A 16,200-nucleotide genomic window follows, 5' to 3' on the forward strand; every position below is an offset into this window, starting at 1 on the left:
CCTGATACCTGTCAGGTTTTTTAATATTATCACGATTCCCGAAGGTTGTACCTCCTTTCAGAGGGCTCTTGTTGAGGAGACCCACCTCTGGATTGTGATCTATTCTCTCTATTTTTTTGTTTTTTATTATTATTATCCCATTTCTTCTTGGAAGAATCAGGTGCTGGCTTGGTGTTATCCTTTTCAGGACCACCCATGAGTTGACGTTTTATTGCTCTAGCTCCCAAACTATCGCTACCTAATTCAGCATAGGTGTCTTCAATAATTTTAGGTAACTCATGTTCCTGTTGTAAAGGAGTAAAATCCCTCAGTCGTTGGCGTATTGCCACTGCTGCTGCCTCCCCTTTTATATTTGCTAATGTTATAGCTGATACCTGGGCAAACTTCCTAGCAATGTCATCCCTAAGTTCAGAGTAGGTTCTGCTCCATACTCAGTCTGTATTTGTCTTAATACATCTGGTATTACTGCTAATGACTGGATACCATGTGTAATAGTATATATGGCAGCGAAAACTTTACCCCATGTGGTACAATCCTCTATCTGGGGAGCTATCCCCATCGGCAAGCAGACTGTTAACATTCTGTGTTTTTCTCGAGGGCTTGTATGTGGAAATACTGCCTCCATCTGTGTTATTTTTTGAGCTATCCAGAATGGCATTGACTCACATTTAGTCTGCATTTTACCAATAATTGCATGTAGTGTTTGTGGTGTAATTTTAATTGAAGATCCCTGAACTTATCCTGTTTGTGTAGCTCTTGTTGGCTGAAGTGTGAGTGTTCACAAACTGTGTCAGGTTTCTGTAAAGTTGTATTATTTCTTTGTGAAGTGGACTTACGTCTGCTACTGGCATTGAGTCAATGTCTGGATGCGGTGTGTAAGCCACAAGGACTAGCCAGGTGGCTCTGTCTCTTCCAAGCGGACCTAGTCTTACTTTGTCTTTTCAGAGTAGGTTCTGCTCTCCATACTCAGACTGTATTTGTGTTAATACATCTGGTATTACTGCTAATGACTGGATACCATGTGTACTAGTATATATGGCAGCGAAAACTTTACCCCATGTGGTACAATCCTCTATCTGGGGAGCTATTCCCATCGGCAAGCAGACTGTTAACATTCTGTGTTTTTCTCAAGGGCTTGTATGTGGAAATACTGCCTCCAGCTGTGTTATTTTTTGAGCTATCCAGAATGGCATTTGCTCACGTTTAGTCTGCATTTTACCAATAACTGCATGTAGCGTTTGTGGTGTAATTTTAGTTGAAGATCCCTGAACTTATCCTGTTTATGTAGCTCTTGTTGGCTGAGGTGTGAGTGTTCACAAACTGTGTCAGGTTTCTGTAAAGTTTTATTATTTCTTTGTGAAGTGGACTTACGTCTGCTACTGGCATTGAGTCAATGTCTGGATGCGGTGTGTAAGCCATAAGGACTAGCCAGGTGGCTCTGTCTCTTCCAAGCGGACCTAGTCTTACTTTGTCTTTTGTGTGGGGAAGGCACCTTTAAACCAGTTTATGTGCTCCTGGTAGGTGAGCGGAATTTCAATGTCCTCATATGGACAGTATTCATCTGGTGTTTCATCTTCAGTGTAAGAATGAACGGTATTTGATTGTGGGAATTTAATCCATGAATAGACTACCTCTGTTCTATATGATTCGTGGGCCTCAATCACGAATGTCACTGCCCCACCCCGAGCTGTGACTCCATATACTGCTAGTTTTAAAGTAAGGGCAGTTCTAACATTTTAGAAATGTTAATTTCCTCTTCTAGTTCTTCCTCAACTATCGCACATTGAGGTCGCACAGCGGCGTCTTCTTCAGTCATTGTTGAAAAAAGTTTCTCAAGGAGGAGTTTTAAGGGAACTGTGATAAGGTTTTATGCACAATAGGAACTGTTTGTCCTTCAAGCTTGATAAACCTACAGCTAATACATAGGATATGCCTACTCAGCTGTGGTGGATTGTTCTCTTCCCACTCCAGACGTCTCTGGGGAAATGTGAGAAAAGCATGAATGAACTACTCAGATTTGACTGTTAAATAAGTACCAAACCAACTTTGGCAGTGCCATGTTGTGTAGTTCCTATAAACCTTTATAGGATCTGCACGTTTAGACAACATACACTATCGGATTGGTGTCTGGACTGATTTGAGACACCCCCACCGTGTATGTTAGCCATTATACCAGCTAGCTCACAGTGCCACTAGAAACCCCTCTTACCAAGGAGAGAATAGTTCTTGGCAACTATCTAACATGACAACTCTGTCCCATCAAGGATCGTGGAAACAATGTGATACTTTTTGCTCAGTCACTCATGCTCCCTTTGTCTCAGAGAGATGCACAGAATAAACGCTGGGGACATTTTTCAATAAGCATTTATTGAACCAGCATCATTCAAGTGTAAAATAGGTGTGCTGAAACAACCACTATACAGTAACAGATATAAATGATTATAAGCACTAACAGAGTGAAAGGATGGTAGATTTCTACCATTGTGCAAAAACAATGAATACAGGCAAGTATACAAAAATAAATGACAGTAGTAAATGCATACTCCTACGATGCAACCCTAACTACATGTACCTAAGTGTACCTAGTATGTATGTGAGTGTAAAAGTCGAGAATCCCTCTGGGATGAAGTCAACCCCATTTCCTGAAGTGAGAGACTGTGGGACCCGTCTTGGTCTTGAGATGGACACCCTGCAAGGGATGTCAGACCACTACGAGTTGGAGTGTCAGCTTTCAGGAACCTCAGCGTCTCTACGAGTTGGAGTGTCAGCTTTCAGGAACCTCAGCGTCTCGCATCAGTGTGTCGGCAGGGAAGTCCTTTTCTCCTCTGACTACCTCAGCAAGATATGGTGTTCATATACCCAATGATCTACCACAAGGGGATATACCTTGCTGTGTCATGTCGGACTAGGATGACGAAGGAATGACGCATGTACATAGTTATTATGCAGGAAATGGTGTCCTCCTGTGTCCTGCTGTGATTCCAAGAATCCTCATGCATAATTAAAGAGAATAGTTTTCAGAGAAAATCCCATGTCATTTAGGCATTACTGTAACTAGGTAAAAGGTCAGTCCCAAGAACTGTTATGTAGTGTAATGGCAGGGGAAATATAGGTGAGAGGTCGAGTTGCTACCTGAGCCTGTATTGTGCACCTGTATGAAACATAACAATCTTTTGTGTCAATCACCCAAGCCTGCTCAAAATCAAGTGCCTTATATTGAACTTCACTGGCATATAGAGAGGACTAGTGAGTCACTTGAAGTACTGCTATATAACTCTAATACAATCTATCTTTAAATTATAATTATAATCTAACATCTGTGCTAGCATATCAGTTTAGAGAGATCTCGGCCTAGCTTTTTCACCCAGACTGATTAATGTGTTGTAGCTCCACTTACAATACCTAAAACATGTGTTAATATTTTCTAAAGGTTATTCTATATATTTTTAGTCACTTAAGTGATATTCATGCTAGGTAAGTAGCTTCTTGCAAAGCTGCTTCAACAATGCAAGAAAACAAATAGTCATTTGATGTCCCTTCCTGTGAAGTTACATCTTAGAGAGGCCTTGCATGTTCCTATTCAGCCCAGGACCGACAAATCTTAGAACCAGCCGTGAATCCCATGTATGCGCAATTGTAGTTTCCCCTATTCTAAGTACACAGCAGATTACAGAAATGATGCACCACCATTTAAGAGTGGGAAATAGCTTGCAGGGAAGCTGGCTGCATATCCAAACACAAGAGGAAAGAAGTGAGGGTTTAGAGGAGTAAAGTAGGTTTACAGTTGCTGTATAGAGCAATCTTTTGAGCCAGTTTTTGTCATTACTGCAAAGCATGCATTCTCAGCTGACACCATCTACTTAATGCACACTGTGACAGTTGTATCTGTCTTCTGCTAAGCAGTCAAAGAGCTGACAGCAAGGCATGTTTTAGAATTCATGCCTTTGACAAAATCAGCAATAAAGCTTCAACCCTAATAAGGCCAATCCGGAAATTGTGATTAATATCAGTTTGAAGACCTGAACTTTAAATAACATCTACAAATTAATACATCACAAGGTATATTGACTCCACCCATTATTGGTAATGCACATGGGCATTGGCTCCATTGTTATATTGTTTTTTCCACACAAAGGGTGAAGATGTAGAGCAAAGAGATACAGAAAAGATGACAATGCGAAGGAATATTAAAGATGAAAGAAGAAAAGTCTGCAACAATGAAAGGCTTTTTGGGAGGAAGGTGGGCGCATGTGAATCTACAGTACTACACATCACGAACAGCTGTAATAATTTCTGTTTGTGGCATGTGTGGAGGTAGATACACATGCTGTGCAGACAGTAAAGAAGTCCTCACTTAAGGCAGTGGCTAACCTGAGGATGCTGCAGAAGACTGAAAAGGTGTGCGCGAGACAGCCAGGTCAACTCTAGCCTGTTGGCGAGCTAAAACATCTACACAGTAATGTTTAGTAAAAATGTGAGAAGTATTCCAAGTAGCTGCTTTGCCAATGTCTGCCATAGGACTATTACCCTAGAAAGCCATAGATGCTCATTTTTTATGGGGTGAGTTGGGTCTGGGAGGGACAGGCAAAGGTCTGTTGGCTTTGGCATAACAGTTCTGTATGCATTTGACCAATTAGAGTGCTATACCTGCCTTGCAGAGAGCACACATCTTGTGGGATTTGGAGAAAGAGACAAAGAGCTGTTGTGTTTTATGGAAGGATGGAAGGGCTTAGTCCTGTCAATGTTGGACATAAGTGCTCTTTGGACATCTAATGTGTGAAGAGTTTGTTCTGCTACTGACTCTGGACTTAGGAACACTGGAAGTTCTAGAGTTCAGTTAAAGTGAAAGCGAATTTGGGGTTTGTCCTGAGAACTACCCTATTATTGTGTACTTGGAAAAAAGATTCTTCCAGAATAAGTGCCTGAAGCTCACTGACACGCCTGACGGGAATGATAGCTACCAAGAAAGCTACCTTTCAGGAAAGAAATTGTAAGGTGTAAGTGTTGAGTGGCTTGAAAGGAGGGCCCATATGCCTTGTTAAAACAATATTGCGTTTCCACACAGGGGCAGGTGGCACCCTTGGTGGGATAATCATTTTGAGTCCCTCCATATAAGCTTTGATAACAGAAACCCTGAAAAGGGAAGTGTGGGGCATATTACCAAGCAATAGCGATAATTATCGCTATTGCTTGGTTAGAGACAAAAATTTACCGCTGAGCTGCGGCGATTTTTATCGCAAATAAACCTTGGTATTACCAAGGTTTATCGCAAATGCGATAAAAATCGCCGCAAAGCATGAATATCGCTGAAAAGTCCGCGATATTCATGCATTACCGAGCTAATGCTCTTAGCCATGTTATCCACCTCCCATTGGATAACATGGCTAAGAACTGCTCAGGGCAGGTGTTAGCTTTTGGAGATATTCGCTTTTAGCGCGAATATCTCCAAAAGTTGGTAATAGGAGATAGCAATGTTAGCGACTGTTTTCAGTCACCAACATCTTGGCACGCCCACTTTGCATGTCATTAGTGATAAATATCACTGAAATGCAAAGTGGGGCCCAAGATGGTCGCTATCTCCTACTAGCTGTCGCTAACTGGTGTTAGCGACAGCTAGGTAATAGGGAGATAATTTTATCTCCGCTTTCTTGGCTTTTAAAGCCAAAAAAGCGGAGATAAACCCCCTTGATAATATGCCCCTGTGTTCTCTGTTTTGAAGGTAAGCATCAACAGCAGCCAAAGGAAGCCTGATAGAAGTGTAAACTAGGCCTGACTTCTGCAAGTGGAGCAGATAACTGACAATATAATATCTTGGACTGCTTCCTGGAGAGGGCAAATACGTCTAGGAAGAGAGTAGTGCACAAACCTTTTCCATTTAGCTGTGTCGCAGGCTCTGGTCGTAGGCTTGCGCGCCTCATTAATGATGGTCATACACTCTGAAGTCAATTTAATCGACCCAAACTCTAGGACTTCAGGAGCCAAATCGCTAGATTGAGCTGTTCTGTTTGGGGTTGGGACGCCAGTGTGTGCTCTGATTGTTAGAGAAAGTCTGGCCAGTTGGGTAGCTTCTCATGAGGCACTATAAAGAGGTCGAGGAGGGTGGTGAACCAGGTCTGCCTGGCCCAGGTGGGGGCTTCTAAGACGTGAATGAAGAATGTTTGTCAAAGGCTCTGAATCATGAATGAGGGTGAGGCAGAAAAGCGCAGGCAAATATTGCTGACCACTTCTTACATAGTGTATTGCCCATGGACTGTGGGTGTGGAAACCTGGAGAAGAAATGTGGGCATTTTACCTTTTCGGCAGTGACAAAGAGTTCTATGTGAGCAAAACCTCAACGACGGACGTATGGGAGTAGGACTTGGAGGTGGAGTACCCATGTGTGGACTTGTTGCAGCATCCTTCTGGCAAGGATTTCAAAATCCTCACCCACTCCTGGTGATGGATCGCCCACCGCCATATGCCCTGGGCTGGAGCAGACAACTGTAGAGAGGGAGTGCGATTACTGGAGCTAGAGCATGGAAGCTGTGTTGTCTGTGCAAACCACTGCTACCTGTGTTGGATGTATCAGAGGAAGGCCCTGTGAGCCAGTTGAAAGGCTAGCAACTCCAGATGGTTGATGTGAAGACCCTATTGGTGGGGTGACCATATCCCTTGAATGGTCAACTCCTGTAAGTCTGCCCCCCAACCAGTGAGAGTGGTGTCTGTTGTGATGGTAATGTGCGGTACTGGGTCCAAAAAGGCCCATCCTTGTGACAGGTTGTTGCCATTTCACCACTGCAGTTAGCGATGAGTACATCTCCGGATAAACATTAGGGGCCACATGTACGACCCGTTTTTGCATGCGCAAAATGGGTTTACAAACTGGTTTGTGCATGCAAAAACATATTGGGCCATGTACAAAGCCTATTTATAGAGTCACAATTGTTTGTGACTCGCTAAATAGGTTTTGCTACTCGCTAAATAGGTTTTTCGACTTGCTATTTGGAAGGGGCATTCCCTTCCAAATAGCGAGTCTCAAAACAATGTACTAATGTTTTGTGACTGCAATTGCGGTCACAAAACACTCGCAATTACCACCTACTTCAAGTAGAAGTCACGGTCTCCTCTGTCTGTCTAAGCAAGACATGAGGTATATGTTACAGACAAAGTGTGAAATCCCCGTATTGTATAGAATGTCTAGGTAATGTATAGAATGCCTGATGGTTTTCGGCAAACTATGAAATATACGTTTTTTGTGAAAATGTTATATACTTTTCCTAGGCATTCTATACAATTACTAGGCATTATACAGAATGACCAGTACCATTTACGCAAAGTGTTAAAAGGCTACAAGATAGATTCCTAGGCATTCAGCAAAGTGTGAAATCCCGGTATTGTATAGAATGCCTAGGTAATGTATAGAATGCCTGATGGTTTAGAGGCAAACTAGGAAATATAGGTTTTTTAATGAAAATGTTACATACTTTTCCTAGGCATTCCATACAATTCCTAGGCATTATACAGAATGACCAGTACCATTTACGCAAAGTGTTAAAAAGGCACAAAATGAGAAGCCTTTATTAATTAATACGCATTTGAAACTGAAAGAACAAAACTACGAAATAAAGCACAGGATATTCTTACTGGAAAACAATGAAAGCAGAACTGAGATTGAAGTACTTGTTACACTAAGAAAGGCCGGAGTAAGAGGTGGAATGGTTCTGTCTTGGCACTACACTCCCTTCTGACATGGTGATACAAGAACCACGGGAAAGGATGACGGCAGAGCATCTGTGGAACCTCAGCTGGATGCTATGCATGACCTCTGACCCTGCTTGCAGGCAGGTCGCTCCCCACACGACGGCACGGCTGCCACCTGCTCTTTGCCTGGCAACATGTGCTGTCTCTGCCCCTCGCTTGCTGATAACCTGTGCTGTCTCTGCCCCTCGCTTGCTGATAACTTGTGCTGTCTCTGGGATTAGGTGTATTATATACTTTGCCGGCAGACAATCCAGCAAAGTATACAATGCCTAGGCAATGTATAAAATATCAATCATTTCATACTTTGACGTTCGATTTTCAGGCATTCTATACATTACCTAGCCATTCTATAGGATGCCGGATTTCACACATTGCCGGGCGGGAATAAAATGGCAGGATTAGGCGTATTATATACTTTGCCGGCAGACAATCCAGCAAAGTAAACAATGCATAGGCAATGTATAAAATATCAATCATTTAATACTTTGACGTTCGATTTTCAGGCATTCTATACATTACCTAGGCATTCTATAGAATTGCGGATTTCACACTTTGACTGTAACATAAATATGCCCACAGGTCTCAGCCAGGGCTCCTACCTTGCTTTGTTACTGTGTCGGCCTAAAGGATGACGTCGGGATTGAACTTTATACATAGATATTTTACAGATGTTCGTCCTGCTGTCAGTCCTGCTGCGCTTCCAAGAATCCTCATTCATAATGTATGAGTTTCGAACGAGGGAAAAACCCGCGTTCTGAATGCAGTGTCGTTTCTAGGTAAAAGCTCAGTCCCTATGAACCGTTATGTATATAATGTAGGGAAGGATATAGGTGAAAGGTTGCAGTGTTACCTGCATTTATATAGGGTACCTATATGGAATATAACATCACATGTTTAACCTGGCATGTGGGACTATGGCAATGGAAGGAGGAGCAGAAGGGCAAGGAGGAATTAGACGAGGCAAGGGAGGTAGTGGAGATGTGCCTCTGCCATGGGGCCAAGGCTTTTTAGGTGCAGACTGCAAAGATGGATTTAATACTTCCTCAAAAGTCAGTTTCCTCCTGGGTGGATTAGGATCCTTTGCTTTGAGAGGAAGCTGAGCTAAGATCCATCTGACATCAAGCTCCTCTTGGAGGCGTTGGAGGATGGGTTGGCCTTGATCTTCAGAAACAGTAGAGGAAGCTGCCCTGAACGCTGGTCTTTTTGTAGCCGAAGATGGCTATTGACCGGCCCGAACCAAGATTTCGGCTCGAAAGACCCTGACTCCGAGGTTGGCTTAATAGGTGGTTTTGAGGCTGCAGCTTAAGGGAAATTCATAGTCAAAGAGCAAGGCCTTGAGGAGGACTTCACCACAGAGAGGTGGGAGGGCGCCGGGTCCGAATCAAAGGTTTATTGCTTACAATGGCCTTGTGGCGGACTAGAGGCCTCAAGATGGGCCTGTGAGCTTGAAGCTCAACCCCTTCGAGGGTGATGCTCCCCTTCTGAGTGATTTCAAGGATTTGAGTGGTGACATATCTGTAGTCACTGTGACTGTTTTTGATGCTAGGTACTGTACAGGTGGTGTCTTTTCCGCTTTGGCATTGGATCTGAATCTTTCCTCCAGCGAGAACATCTCGACCTCTGAGTCGGAAGCCTCTAGCTGCTGCTTCTCCTCGGTGTCCTACTCTCTGAACATGTCTGGAATATCATCCTCTCGGCATTGTGCAATCAAAGTCGAGGCAATGCAACAGTCTTGCCAGTAACAGAAAGTCTTCTTATTTCGGAAGGCAAAGCTTGCCAAACAGCAAACAGGTGCCCTCCTGATGGTCCAAGGACAGACAGAGGTTACACACCTGTTCACTGGCCTTTCGGTCGATACTTTGGGCAGTAGCAAAATGGGGTCCTTTCTTTCACAGGCACATTCTCAAGCAAAGAGGAACAGATGGAGCTCTGTGCGGGGCGTGGAAGGTGTTCAATCGCAGAGCTGAAGAAAAAAGAGTATGCAACGCTTGAAATCTGAGACAACTGTTGTTTCGTCCGACGAGTGAGATGGATCCATGCGGGCTCGTCGACAACACCAGGCAGCATCGAACCAGAACTTGAAGAGACATTTGAGAACCCAATGGCAGAGAAAAACAATCTAACAATGGAGCCAATGCCTTGCACACTACCAGTAATGGGTAGAGTCACTATACCTCATGAATCAAAAGACTTCCTTGAAGAAACACAACTTGCACATGTTCGAGCCCAACAGTAAAAGTCAGGAGTACGCACAGCATCTGAATCTACAACTACACATGCCACAAACAAAAGGTTACTGAGTGCATTTGCCTTTGCTTGGCACAGTTTCACGTCTGTAGCTATGCAATGTTTTAAGGTGCAGATTTACAGAGTATAAGCCACAGGAATGAACTTTGTGCAGTGATCTACATTAATCGATAATCTGAATATAGCCATAATATTTGTGTTACTTATTGAAAGATTTTAAACAAAAGAAGCATTAACTGATGCAAAATGATACGGGAGCCACTTTGGTCATGCAAAAGGTCACAAATGTTTTTAACAAATATTGAGGAACTGCTTTTCACTGCCTTTGGACATCAGCGTGACCTCAGTTAAACTTCATAGAGGAAAGGGAAATTTCAACATGGGTATCAGAGGAATAGAATGGTACACTGCCCCTTTGAATGGAATAGCATATCATCATTTTATACGTAAAGTAATCATTCAACAGCATCACTCAAATAAAAGGAGAGACACTGTATACCAGCTGCAGCAACATCTCAACTCATTGCAGCTTAATACAACACCTGTGTGTGTTCTGTAATTACACACTGCAAGCAGTTATCACCATACAAATCTGATTCCAGTGTATGCCCACATTGACAGATGATGCTGTCATATGGTTTAACGGTAAGATACAAGAGATTTAACGTACCACTGATGGGTCTGTCCATCTTGGGCATCTCTGTAGGCTTGCAAAATCATGATGACGTGTGAGAAATTTCTCCTCACCTCCCCATCGCTGAGGCAATTCAGGTAAATCCATGCTTTGATGTCCCTTGAGGATTCGGGCAAAGGCATTTATGTAAAGCCCCTCAACTGTGGGTAAAATTGATATAAAGGAGAAAGAAATGTCACTTTAAATTGATAATCAGTTGAAATCTTCTGTCTTAAAAATCCAGCCCAACCCCAAGACGTACACTATTTCCCCCAACTCCTGATTTAGGAGCATCCCCTTATACTCTGACATTGAGCACTACAACTGCCTTCTGTTTGCAGTCACCAACCAAAAGCCATTGTTGTGACAATGACACAAGGTTGATCAGAATGTAATGTAGCCAGTGGCAGAGGGAGAGGAAGCCCTTTGGCACTTGCCTTCATAAGGATGTGTCTGTCTTGAAAAAGTAACCCTGCAAAGGGATGCAGAAGTCTGCCTTGTTGAACCAAGTTGATCCTTATTGCAACTTTTATGAAAATGAAAAAGGGTTGTGAACAGGAAAGAAAGCTGCCTTCCTAACTAAACAAATACTCACTAAAATACCCCTTATAGTAATTTAGTTGCACAATAAAAAAAACACTACATGTGCAGCTTGGATGATAGGTGTCATAAAAAGCAGAACAGAATATCTCAACAAAAACAATTTCTCAAATCAAAAGCATCTTTTTGGATTTGTTTTCAATGCCGAGAAGCCCCAGGACAAAAAGAAACTATCCCCAAATCATCAAGGTGTGATGTTGCATTCAGTTGTCAAGATTGATTAAAAGGACAGCACTATTAATAATATCAAAAATGAAATCCTTTTAGAACTAAAGGTGGTATATAATTAGGGGTGGGCGGAATTTGCGTAATCGCGTTACACAAATCTCCGCAAAAAGGTAAAAAAATCTCTGCGAACATGCAGAAATTCCGCAAACACGCAGAATTGCGTGTTCGCAGTGCTTTTTTCCTGTTCACAATTGCTGTTTGCGTGCTCGGGGGGAAATATCTCGCGAACACGCATTTTGAGAACACGAACAAGCAAAAAATTATGCGAAGTAACACTTTGCGTAAATGGTACTGGTCATTCTGTATAATGCCTAGGAATTGTATGGAATGCCTAGGAAAAGTATGTAACATTTTCATTAAAAAACCTATTTTGTGTTCTCGCGGAACGCGAAATTACTCAAATTCCGCAAGCGGAACGGAATTTGCCGTCCAGGCCTATATATGATGTCAGTCTGAAGACAATTTAATGGACTAAATGTATTTGGAGCAGTGCTTGGACACTTATCTCACCCATTACTTTGTAGGGCTTCATTTTTTATTAGATTATTCCTTTGCATCGTGGAGTAATTGTCACAACTGCAGGCAAAAGTTTGGAGTGAGGCAAACCATGGTGTTTGATGCTGGGACCCGCTATCCTTTCTGCCATTTTCAGCAGAGTGTGCAAATGACAGAGGCATGAAAAGAGAGATTCTGCTGAACCCAACTTAGCACCTTGGCTAAATTAGTATGACAGGGGGTGCAGTCAGACGCGATCATGGAAGCGGTATTTCACTCCTCACAATCTCAGGGACACAGCCAGTGACTGGAGCGAGGTGAAGCACTCCAGGCAGAAACTAACCTGCACTTTACAACGTGCTAATTTGTGTAGCGTGTTCACATCATTTTATCAAACACTTTTAATGTAGAAATTTAAATTTTGGCAGCACACTAATCATTGTAGGGATATGAAAGAAATTCCAAAATAAGAGTACCCTAAATAATTTTGCAGTTTTACCCAGACCTAGGAGGCAGCACAAGATTAAATCTCTTCTTACTCTGGAGTCCGTAGACCTGGGTGATCCTCACCCGCATGCCTTCTTCCTGGTGATAGCGAATGACTTGGCTCAGGTTGATGTATGTCATCTGTCTCTGGCTCACAGGTATTTTCTGAATATCAAAACGATCTTGATACCAAGTTTCCACCTCATCACCTGTAACTGAAGACACAACATCAAGGACATCAAATTACCAAGAATTGACTATTAGAAAGGGAGCCCAACAAAGCCTATCCCATAAGCAAATACAAACTTCAATAAATCTAAAATGTAGCTACTTGCCTCATTTTGTCCTTACCCCACAAAACAAGTAAGCCTTTCCAATTTCTCATAAATCCCTGTAAAAAAATGAATGCAAGGCTCTTTATATGGTTCTGAGAGTTTAGTGGAGTGTAAGACAGTGATCAGAGATAACATCAGCGAGGCTTGTAACTGGTGCAGCAAAGTTTCTTCAAGGGCACAAATTCTAATGAATCTACACTTGAAAGCAATGCTGTTCAAGATACTGGGCATAACTTACATGTGATATACCTATCACAGTCAAGTTACCTCCCTGATGACCTCGTCACTAAAGAAGTTCATGGCTGATGAGAGGCAAGACCCGAAGTAATTACCTGTGGCTGAAATTGATTCAAGCAGTCCAACAATCACTTTTTTTACATTTCAATTGTCAAAGAGATGTAAAACACATCTCAGAGTGGCTCTCTTAAAAACAGTGAAAGGCAAAGCAGCAAACCAAGCAAACTACTGCCCAAAAATGTGTGGAGTTCTTCCGGAAGTCTATTTATTCCCATACTCCTCAGATTCAGAATGTTCTCGAAAACCTACTTATTTTTAAAAAAAATCATGGAAGTTTATTTAGTTATTTAAATTTCAGACTCCACCACAATCTTTGCATAAACTCTTTGTACCATTCATTCCCTTGTGGAAACTAGCTGAAATGGCTGTTAGCATCAGCTGAAGCCATTTTGCTTTTGGCAGCCATTTTAGTTAGCCATGTGCTTGCCACGTTCTTTCTCCCTCTATACTATTGCCTGCCCTTGTATTCTGCTTAAGTCATCAGTTACAGTTAACTCCTTCAGTACTGAGCCAGAGAACTGCACATGCTCAGAAAGGCCTAGCTGGTAGAATGCACCTGCTCTTAGTGTATAACAGTCAGGCTATGATAATTGATCTCATCAACTCTGTTACTCCTCCTACTTTGTTGACTAAGTATTTTCTGTTAGTACTTATATGTGTAATAACTATTTGTATGCACACTTGTACTGCCTCTTTTTGAGTCTTCGTGCTAACTCAGCAATAAACTGGCCATAAAACCATAAAAAGGGCCTTGGTTTCTGTACTCTTTGGACTGTCTCATACAGTGGCCTGAGGGTACTGCATTGACACAGTCTCCCTCATGTGAGGTTAATAAAATTGTTATTTTGATATTCCAGCTTCCGTGCCAATCTCTTCTTTGTTGATTTAAGGACCTGGTGCATCAGTGAACCCCTAAAAAGGTTTTTCTTTCTACACCCTGACATTCTGAATGTTAGCACAAATGTTACTTATTGCTGTTACTTATAAAACTCCAATGTTACTTCTTCGTTAAGCCACACTTTAAACATGTCTATGTGAAAAACAAACATAACAGACATTCATTGAGAAATGGGTTGGTTCTGACTGTGAGCAATTTATTTAAAAAAACGCTCGGCCTAGAATTAAACATACACTAAACATACAAGGTTATGGTACATTAAGAATCTACCAAAGGTAGAGTATAAAATAGCCCTTAAGAAAGTACCTTCTGAAAATAGAGAATGCTAGGCGGAGGGGCATCAGGACTTACTATCACTGTGTAAGGCCCCATCGTTTGGAATACCTAACCAGGTAGAGTCCAACAAAGCAAATCCACCATGCTCTATCCTGCTTGCCATTCCCAAGTTAAAGCACTTTAACTGTATACATCCACCCTCTATGCACTCCAGAATAGAAAGTCAGAAATATACTCAAGTAGTCCTACACTTGAATTACACTTGGGGCAATATCGATCCTAGGAGTATTGTGGGAAATCTACCCAAGCTGCAGCTTTCCTGGAGTACTGAATAATTTTACAACTGAGAGAAAAATTCTAAAGGTGTAATGTGATGCTAATCTGCTATAGTACATTTTTAGCCACAAGGAAAAATCCGTTCCAGTCACACCATAAATGCATTGACTCTTAGGTGTGTTTCCAAGATAGGAGAGTACCAGCACTAGGTAGGTAAACAGCCACAAACTTACAATTACGAATCTGGCTGGAAACACTGGCCTATCAATTTGCCCATCTGCATCCCCAACAGGCTCCACCACAAGATCAGGGACATTTCTTGGTAGTCTTCCTTTTTAGAAATGCTACTTTGTAGACCCATTTGATATTTGTATGTTTCAGGAAACATGGGTAATAGAGAAGGTGCCACGTTTGGGAACCGGGCACACAGTATATCCGCCTCCTCCTGTGGTAAGGGAGGACCTTCGGGGTGGGGGGGTCTATGTACCTGGGTAGGTTCCCATTTGGGCTGTACGATCACCCAAATGGAGTCCCACTCTGATGATATCCTGTGTCTTTTGCTAACTTTTCCACTGAATCTTAAAATAGCATTGGTTATTGTCTATTCCAGGCCTGTGAAGAACAGTCAAGAATCTTCGACCTTACACCAGTTAGATCGCTTTATTCCCAGGCTTCCCAAAAATGCCTGGGTGATCATATGGGGAGATTTTAACTATCAATTTAAACCCTTGAATGACTCTAATGTTATGCTACCTACTCTCTGATGAAGAGGAGTTTTGGGCCATTCCAGAGCCTAACATCTCTACAATCAGGGCATGGACACCACTGGCCCTTCATATCAAGTTGCTCACCTTAAATCACTCCCTTAGAGCCTGTAATGGCTGAACGAAATATGATTCTCCTGGGAACTATACCTTTAATAGGATTGGCCATCCTTCCGTTCTAGATTACATCATGGTGGAAACCAGGATTTGGAGCAAGGTTATTGATTTCACTGTCTTGCCTCGACATGATAGTGATCATAATGCCTTGATCTTGGAGTTTGAGTTGCCTGCCACTGGGATTAATGTTGATTCTAAAACACTCGCAGATGATAGATTAACACTTAACAATGATAGGAGGAAAATTAGATGGTCATGGATTGAACATTCGCCCCAAAAGACTGGCTTCCCTATATGAATCTATCATACCTACTCTCCTGAAACTAGAAACGCTTTTTTCCGTAGATGGTACTGCTACATCGGTAATAGATGTAGCCAAGATGCATGAGGAATTGACAGTTATCCTGGTGGACACGTTCGGGCCCGAGGGTAAACAGGGGTGGAGGGTAAAGCGGTCTTGGTTTGATAGCAGCTATGAGGAGGCAAAAAGGGCCTTGATAGAAGCTATAAAATCCAAGAACAGAATTTAAATTAAAACAGCGAGGGACATCTATAAAGATAGCATTACACTTGTAAAATAAACATGGGGAATCGATCATGGGGCATCCATGAAACAGGCTCTAGATGTTAAGGATATGACAGCCTTCTGGAACATTGTCAACACAGGTAGTAATAATGGAAAGCCGACTGTAGAGCCCAACATAGCAGCCAACAGCTGGAAAGAGCACTTCCAGGCCCTTTACGCTCCCTGGAGACTGAGGTCAGTGT

General features: G+C 42.3%; 1 protein-coding gene across 1 annotated transcript in view; it reads right to left on the bottom strand.

The window, feature by feature from the left end:
• Positions 1-16,200, bottom strand: part of LOC147729973 (uncharacterized) — a 1,004,770-nt gene that overhangs the window by 233,769 nt on the left and 754,801 nt on the right. Inside the window, exons 24-25 of the mRNA XM_086954938.1 lie at positions 12,523-12,684; positions 10,658-10,821 (exon numbers count right to left, since the gene is read on the bottom strand). Coding sequence (XP_086811064.1) covers positions 10,658-10,821; positions 12,523-12,684 — 326 coding nt within the window. The remainder of the gene's footprint in view (positions 1-10,657; positions 10,822-12,522; positions 12,685-16,200) is intronic.

Source organism: Lissotriton vulgaris, chromosome 2_1 (assembly GCF_964263255.1).
Source record: "Lissotriton vulgaris chromosome 2_1, aLisVul1.2, whole genome shotgun sequence".
Classification (NCBI taxonomy): Eukaryota; Metazoa; Chordata; class Amphibia; order Caudata; family Salamandridae; genus Lissotriton; species Lissotriton vulgaris.